The sequence below is a fragment of the Leishmania panamensis genome (assembly GCF_000755165.1).
Source record: "Leishmania panamensis strain MHOM/PA/94/PSC-1 chromosome 24 sequence".
NCBI classification, from domain to species: Eukaryota; Euglenozoa; class Kinetoplastea; order Trypanosomatida; family Trypanosomatidae; genus Leishmania; species Leishmania panamensis.
In genome coordinates this window covers 97,949-106,299 of record NC_025870.1, presented here as the reverse complement: position 1 = coordinate 106,299, position 8,351 = coordinate 97,949, and the positions used below count along the sequence as shown (strand labels likewise).

Here is an 8,351-nt window from a genome sequence, read left to right as displayed (position 1 = left end):
GTCGTCCTCATCAGGGCGGTAACGTCGGAGCGTAAACCCAAACACACACGCATGACCAACGAATGGCGTTTGTAGTCCCACTTCGCCTGTGATACGGCACACCCGCCAGCCCGGCGAAACCCTCACGCGTCCTGTCCCGCTGTCGAGGTCTGAACAACTAAAGACCTCCGGGAGAGAGGGAGAGAGGGGGAGCGACGACATGGGCACCCCCACACACCACCAAGGGCAAAGAAATGTATACGTGTTGGTGTAGGGTCAGGTACCCTAAGAACTGTTCGACGCCGATGATCCCTGCAGTGCCCGAATCACCCCTCCCCCTCCTCCTCCACTCCACAGCGGGTCTCTCTTATTCTGACTTTATCTGGAAAAAGGCAACATCTGTTAGGAGGAAACGACAAGTGCAATCAGCGCTGCTGCGCAAGTCAGTAGCGCAATGACGCCGTCGAAGAGCAATTTGGGGCAGAAGATGGGGAAGAGCATGAGGTGTGTCTTCTGAATGTACCCGCTGAAGCACGAGACGGCGGACTGCACCACCATGATATACGCATAGACGGTTATGACAACAGAGGCGGAGACTGCCACTCGCGGCGCAGGCATCGAGTGTGCCACCGAGTCTGCTGCGGGTTGTTTTCTCTTCGCTTCCTCCGTTGTCGCACCGTCGATATGGTTATCACGCTTTTTCGCCACGGCGGCTGCGTCATCGAGACTACCGTGTGCAGTCACACCAGGCCACACACGTAGGGCAAAGGGCACCAGCAGGAAAGCGTGAAAGGTTCGACTTAGCACCAGTATGCCGCCCGCGTACATGCTGTAGCCGGGCATTCCCACAAACGACGAGTTCCAGTCGATCGTATTGAGCATGCACTGGTGGCCCTCAGCGAAGAAGGCGACAAATGCGGCGAGGTGCAGCACGACGCCTTGGGTGAGTACCGGCTCGATGCGGAGCACGCAGCATAGTGACGGGAGGCTGGTGCCGTACAGCGCCACCACGATCGCAGTCGCCACCCTCCCGTTGCACAAGGAACTCAGCCAAAGCACAGTGACAAGATACGCATAGGCTGCGTGACCGGAGGAGGTGGCATACGATGCCCCTGAACTCCGAGCGCGGCGCTGCAATACCGATAGCGGCGACGCCCACGTCCATGCCAGGGGGTAAGCCGCAATACAGAGGAGCGGCACGACGTGGTGGGCTACAGGAACGTGGTAGACAAGTATCAGACAGGCGCACGTCGCGGCTACAGCTATGCGCCGCACGTGGTGCGGGTAGAGCGCAGACCACGCGACGCCGCCGACAATAATGCCTACTTGTTCAAACCGCAGCCCAGCTGGCAGCTGCAGCAGCGCGCGGTCCACAGAGCTTTCCGTGTCCACCGTGTGTGTGATGTGTGCGCGGTAGCGCAGCAGCGTGGGCACGCCGAGTCGCAGTCCGACAAGGAGAAGGCCCAGGAAGATCGTTTCGCGCTGAAGAGCGGTGGCGATTTGGCGGGTGCCGTCAAGAGTTCGTAAAAAAACCGACTGCTGCGCAGTGGTGAGCTTCGTACCCGCGGCGGCAGATGGGCCCATCCCTCTCGATCGGTGCTGTGCCCGCCACGCCAAGACGTGTGGCACCAGTAAGAACATAAGGAGCGAGCTCAGAAGTCCGAGCACTTCCGAGTCTTCGTTAACGACAAAGCTGTTCGCGAACACCAAGCACAGCCGGAGCAGAAGCGTGAGAGTCGTCCACCACACGAGCCAGCCGGTGCCGATGCTGGGAAGAAAGTGCGCACGGATGGTCGGGGACCAGAGGAGGGACATGGCAGATAGCAGCAGCCCAGTGGAGCCGATGAACATGCCGGGGCGGCTCATATCCATGCGGGTGCGACGAGCATAGCGGCTCATGGCAGCCAGCTGGCGTGTGATGGATATCCCCGGTGTCGCCCACGAGGCGTCGCGCGGCACCCTCATGCCCGCCTCCTTGAAGTAGCGTTGCAGTTGGCGCAGATTGCACCGTTCAGTGGCCTCCACATCGGCAGAAGCGTTTGCCAGTACCACGACCTCAGGGATCACACGGCCAAGGTTCGAGTATGGAATCGGCTTTCTCAAGAGCGCCGCAACGGTGGCTGTCACATCCACCTGATACGTTGCACCAAGCCGGTCGCGCGGCACCCCAGCACGGGCGTGGCAGCTGCGAAGTCGGTCAAACTCGGCGTCCACGCCATCTCGCCAGCGCCGCTCGATGAGCCTCTGCGCCCTCGCCAAGTTAGAACTGGCCGACGGCGGCGGATGCGTGTGCGTTACGTCCGCCTGCGTGCCGGGGAAATACTCGGCGAACAAGAAGGTGTCCGTCTCCTGCGCGGAGTCACCACCGTGATCCCCGCTGTTCGTCATGCCGTGGTCGCCCAGCACCAGCAGCATCGTGTTCATGGACGTCGCCCGCTCCCGCAGCGTGCGGCTGATGTTGCGCAGCATCTGGTCCAGCTGAAGGATCTTCGCATTCATGAAGGGGTTGTCAGAGCTGATGCGGTGACCGATGTGATCGATGCCGAGGAAGTGCGCAACCACGAGCCGCGCGGGTCCTTCTTGCTGCTCTGCCTCCGCAGGGGAAGTGGCTGCGGCCCGTAACACGGCCTCCGGAGTCTCCGCCGCCAGCGCGCTGTACACCTCCGCCAATACGGCATCGTCGTTTGTGTCGAAGTCAGCGACGTCAAAGGAAGGGATGCCGACCGCCTTCTTCCAGTGGCGCCGCATAGGCGTATTAGGAAAGAGCCTCTCCCACGTGTCATCGCCCAGCAGCACAGCGCTGCCGTTCATCTGACCAACGACGCTGTCCATTTCGACTGCCTCGCTGTTGAAGTTCGAGCCGGCCTCGAGAAAGGCAGGCATCGTCCCCGTGGCAATGGCCTTGAGGCGCTGTGCTGTCGTCGTGGGGGGGTCGGCAACAAGGAAGAACGCCAACGCCGCCGACTCGCTGGAGCGCAACGACTCCTCTACGTACTGGAGTGTTTGCCCGGCGTCGAATTCGTCCAGGCGCTGGGGCCCTAGAGCATCCTCGTGCGCAGTGCATCGTCCACCGATGCGGGCGAAGGGGCGCAGTGAGGACAACACAAAGTCGGGTCGCAGGGCGTCGATTAAGATGAGCACCACCTGATCTACCGACGGCGCCTGCGCCTCATCACACGGCTCTGTCGCCACAGTTCGCATAACAATGGAGGTGGAGAGCATCGAGGTGGTGAAGAGGAGCACACTGCCGGCGTAGAGGGCGATCACCAGCAGCGCTGGCCACCACGAGAGGTAGTCATGTCGCGCCACAGTGCACTGAGAAGACATCAAAAAGGGGGAGAGTCAGCAGTTGAAGTAACATCATTCAATGGAAAAGTTGTGCGCTTTACCTCCCTGCAGAGTAGTGCGCTCCGCCTCCGAAAAAACTGGCAGTCGGTGCTTGAGTGGATGTCAAAATCATGGATTGCCGTCTTCAGCGCGCATATGGAGAGAGAGAGAGGGGGGGAGGGAAGACTGGCAACTACAGCGCACAGCAGAGATAGTCAAGTAAGGGAGAGAGGTCAAAACGGGTAGTGCGCATGGGGCACACAGACGCCCCAGGACGTACGAGCTGCAGCGCTGTTATCTCGATGCATGTGGCACCATCCACTGCTGGCAGAAGAGGACAGCCAGCAGGCGCGTCACATACCCGCGTGCGAGGTAACTCAGAGAGGGGAGTACCAGCAGGAACCCCCCCTCCCCTCCTCTCCCCTCCCCCTCCACTCCCCCGCACCGCCTGGGGGAATGCCACCCAAGAGACCTGCGCCGAAGGACAGAAAGGGAAGCGGGTGGAACTTGAAAAGCCGTGATGTGCGGGCAACGTTGCTTTCTCGTTAGGTTAATGTGTGAGCAAACAGTCGCGGGGGAGGGGAGGGGAAGGGAGGGGACAGCGCATCAGCTCACTGCGCCGCGCTGCATTTAGCGCGCTCTGCTGCTGTACCGCAGTGGTCCAAACCACCTCATCCGTCTCCTCCCCATACATGCGCGTTGTGTGTGTGTATGTATGCTTGAGAGTTGGGCCCGCATCTTTGGAAGGCCAAAGAAGGGAGGTGCTGCGAGCTGTAGGCGATCCCCTCTTTCCGCCCAACAAAATCGTGCGTAGTGACGGTAATAAGGCGTTCCGGGAAAGGGGGTCGCCTTAACCACCCCTCCCCGCCACGCGCTGATCAGCAGAGACGCAGACGCACAAGAGTGAAACCGTGGGTGCGGCGAGCTGGTGAACAGAGCGTCTAAAGGGAGGCGCGTAGATGCGACACAGGCTCGGCCTCCCACTCCACCGGCCCTCAACGTCGACGATTCTGCGCCATTTCCCGCCACACATTGCGGTGCCGCACCTCAAGCCTTCGTTTCAGCGCGCGCATCCGTGCCGCATTGGGGATGGTCTGCTGCGTCTGCCGTACCGTCCTCTGCTTCGCACGACGCACCGCCCTGGCCCACTCCTCGGCCGAGATGCGGCGACGAGCGTCGATGTGGCCCTCCAGCGAGGAGTCTCGGATCTTGGTGCCAAGCACCTCCTCGAGCTTCGCCTCTGCCTTCCTCTGCGCCTCCTCGTCGCGCACCAGGCGGCGCTTCTGTTTCACCTCCTCGCGTGAGAGCTCCTCTTCTGGCGTCTCCATCAGCGATATCGGGTCGTTGTACTGCATCGCCGTCTTCTCCACCGCCGAGTGCTTCATGCCGAGGAGGGTGTTGGGGAAGTCTACCTGAGGATGCCGATTCACCGCGTAAAGCGGCACGTTGTGTGGGAAAAGGGAGCCGCTGCGGATGCGCTTCAGTAGCCTCCAGCCGCCAATGTGCTGCCAGCGCATCGTCGTGTGACGGGGGACGCTACTGTGGTCGCCATAGAAGCGGCGATAGACGCGTGCAGTCACCAAATCTCCCTCCGGTGTGCAGAAGGACGCCTGGATCTTGCCCCGACACGTTGGGTCGCGCACCACGCGCAGATACAAGGGACTCGCTCGCGTTACTCGGCGCCGCATTTCCTCCAGCTCCTCGCGAACGACCAGCATCTCGGAAGGCGTGATGGCACGCTGTCGCTGATACCCGGCGTCGACGAAGGCGCGGTTGTACCGGTGCGTTGCTGGTGGAAACTGGAGCGGATAGACGAGCTTATTGTACCGCTGTGCAGAGGTCTGGACTAGGCAGGGGGCACCCAAGGGCAGTTGGCCCACCTCCCCAGTGCTGGTCGCACTGCTTTGCAACGCCTGCGTAAGTGCTAACGAGGGAGCTGCCTCGCCTGTGGTTGGTGCGTCCGACAACTTCACCGGCACGCCAGTGGAGGGGCGGTGCAGCGCCTCGTCACTCAATCGATCGAAGACGACGTCCTTCAACGACAGCGAGGCTGCGTAAAGCTGTCGCTGCTTTGCATCGCGTGCCTGCACCCGCTCCCCCTCCTCCCGTTTCACCTGCGCTTCTCGCCGCTCCGCCCGCTCCGGCACGAGCTCGTTGCGGGCAAACACCAAGTACGAGATGGGCTCGATTCCCACCTTCAGCGGCATGTGCCGTGCCCAGACATCGATGAAGGTGGCGCGGTACTGCGCCTCCGTTGTGCAAAGGCGCATGCGCTTGCTCTTCACACCCGCCTTGCAGTGGCGCAGAGGACAGCGCTGCTCGTGCGGGCATGGCGCTACGATGGTTGGCTGCCAGTCCCACAGGCCAATGCCCTTCTCTTCAAGGATTGTCTCGCGGGCTTCCATCAAAAGGTTGAAGTTGTGCAGGTTCGAGAACTCCACAAGCACAAGGACGCCGCGGGTCATCTTCCACAGCTGCTGCACAAGCCGCTTCCGGTTCGCTGAGTCCGCAACTTCACTGAGAGAGTAAGCAGCCACTACGAGATCGTGCTGAATCGCTTCATCCTCTGGCAGCAGGTATCGCTTCCACGCGACGTTAGGGACGTCGTCGTGCAGCACCATCGTGCCAATCTCCATCATGCCTGCGCTGGGCTCGATCGCTGTGACCTCCTGCAGTGGCTGCAGCCGCCGGCTCGCCCTCTCCTGCGCGGTGGCGCTCTCCATGTCGACCAGCTTTTCCCACCACGTACGCTCTGCTGCCACCGCCCCGCCAGCGCTGCCGTCGTTGTCCTCCTCGCCGTCCAGCACGTCGCTCGGGTCCTCTGTTCTGCTCTTCTTCTCGCCAAGGGGGTCGCCGTCTTCCCACTCAGTGCCATCGACGGTTTCGCGGTAGCGGGCGTGTGATTCGATGATGAGGCGACGCTTTTTATTTTCAGTGGCGTTGGCCGCGACCTGCGCAATCTCACGGCGAAGGTCAGCTGGCAAATCAGCCGCGTCAACTTCGCCGCGCTCTAGCAGTGCCGCCACCGCCATGAAGCGGGCCTTCCTCTTCTCTGTGTTGTTGCGGCTAAGACGGTGGAGGTCGTAGCGAAGCTCGCGCAGCTGCTGCGCCTGCGCACTCACGTTACCAGTCATGGTCTGCCGCATGGAGCGGTAAAGCGGGTAGGCGAGGGCGCCGGGGTCGTACACCTCCTTCGCTACGAGAATGGCCGTGCCGGTGCCGGCGCCAAAGTCCAGCATGCTCTTCGGCACAAAGTGCGGCAGCTGCTTGCTCAGCTCAAAGAAGATGCGGTGCATTCCAGCGTACATGGCTGCGCCGCGGAAGAGAAAGTAACCAATCGCGTCATCTGTCGAGTACAGGACGGTGCGGCTCGCCACGGCGTTAGCGATGGCGAGTTGCCGCTGGAACTTGATGAGGCGTTGCCGAATCCTGAAGCGCAGCTTCGCCTGCGAGCGCTTGTCGTGCAGGTAGAGCGGCTTGAAGTTCTCGCCCGTCTCCCTGAGCTCGAAAAGCTCGCGCTTCTTTTGGTTGAGGGTGTCGGGTTCACCGTCAGGGATCATGTCCGAAGGCTTATCACGCATTGCGGCCGGTCTTTCCTCACGGTTGCGGTACTCGATGATTGGGATGATGTCGCGCAAGCACCGCCGAATGAGGCCCTTGTCCTTCAGCCGAAACACTTTCATGAAGGCGGCCTGCATGGAGGGCGACATGACGACCACACCAGGGCTCATATCGCAGTAGTCGTCGCGCACCGCCCACTGCCGCATGGCGGGGCGCCGCTTGCACATCTTCTTTAGCATCTGATACTCGTACGACATCTTCGCCGCAATGTCAATGACGCGGATGCGCCGGCGCCCGTGGCGCATCTTGGCACTGAACTGCCCCCAAGTCTCTTTGCCGGCGATCGTGGTACTCGATCCAGACTCCTGCCCCGACTCCCCGGGCTGGTGCATCGCGCCAGGCATCACAGTGCCAACGGTGCGCATTGACGTGTGACATGGAGATGGCTGAGGGAACTGAAGTAACGACGAAGACGAAGAGGGGGAGAAGTGAGCTCTTCGGAGGCACCTGAGGGATCCGCCTGGTGCTCCACCAACGCCCCCTGCAAGTCGCTGCAGCATTGCCCTCGTTGCAGGGATACGAAAAAAGCGGTCGAAATAATCGCGCCGGCGGTGCGGGGTGAGCTCGGCGGATGGAGCTGCGCGTGGTGTTCGGCGACGAATGCGCCGGGAGGTGTAGAGCAGGTCAGAAACAGAGCGTCGCTGTGCTTGTGTGCATGTGTGCTTGGATATCCGTAAGGGGCGCAGGATACACGTGAAGAGAAGGTGCGGCAGTCAATCTGAGTTTGACCTCGGACGCACGCACACCGATGCTCGCGAACGCGCGACAGCACCGCACAGTAGTAAAGGGACGGTGCTGCTCAACAAGAGTAGACAGACAGCTGGAGAGAAAGCGACAAGGGGAAGTTGCAGCCGCGAGAAGGGAAGGTAAGGAAGGACGGAGGGAGGGGGGATGGAAGAGGAGGACGATGAGAGAGGGCAGGCAGATGGGTGAGGGCAGGGGTACAACATGGAGGTGGGTAGGACCATGAACATCGTGCGCGGCAAGTTGAGTGGGCATTGCGACTACACGCACGCCTCGGACTCTATGAGAGAGTCGGTGTGTTCGCACACGCTCTCCGCAAGCACTAGACATTGAAAACAAATGCCACCGAAGCACACGCGGGGCGACACAGGAGGCGAGTGCTGGGCTGCCATCTCTTCCGGGGGCCTCGTGTTACGGTTTCACCACGCTGGCGAAGGAGCCGCGTGCACTTGTATGGGCACGTTAGTGTGGCGTGCGTGGACAACGCCGGGGGTACGTGAGCGTGGCTTTTTTTCCCCTCCCCGTTCCCACTCGCCTTTTATGCAGCGGACGTCAACGTTGGTGCCCTCTGACGAAGCGTCCGCGTGGGGGGGGGGGTGAGTTTGGGCCGAGATGGCGCGGTGTTTTCGAATGGAGACCAAAGGCGTTGCGTGGATCCTGAGACTGGATGGGGACCGTCG

The 8,351-nt window shown here is 61.4% G+C and overlaps 2 protein-coding genes across 2 annotated transcripts; both read right to left on the bottom strand.

Annotated features, from left to right (window-relative positions):
* Positions 1-381: 381 nt before the first annotated feature.
* Positions 382-3,201, bottom strand: LPMP_240330 (ethanolamine phosphotransferase, putative; the record flags this gene model as incomplete). Its single annotated transcript, XM_010701072.1, has 1 exon — positions 382-3,201. One exon carries the CDS (start codon positions 3,199-3,201, stop codon positions 382-384), a length of 2,820 nt encoding a protein of 939 aa, XP_010699374.1.
* A 1,100-nt stretch (positions 3,202-4,301) lies between these two features.
* Positions 4,302-7,172, bottom strand: LPMP_240320 (hypothetical protein; the record flags this gene model as incomplete). The annotated part of the gene is made up of 1 exon (XM_010701071.1): positions 4,302-7,172. The coding sequence occupies one exon, from the start codon at positions 7,170-7,172 to the stop codon at positions 4,302-4,304; it is 2,871 nt and encodes a 956-aa protein (XP_010699373.1).
* Between the last annotated feature and the right edge of the window lie 1,179 nt (positions 7,173-8,351).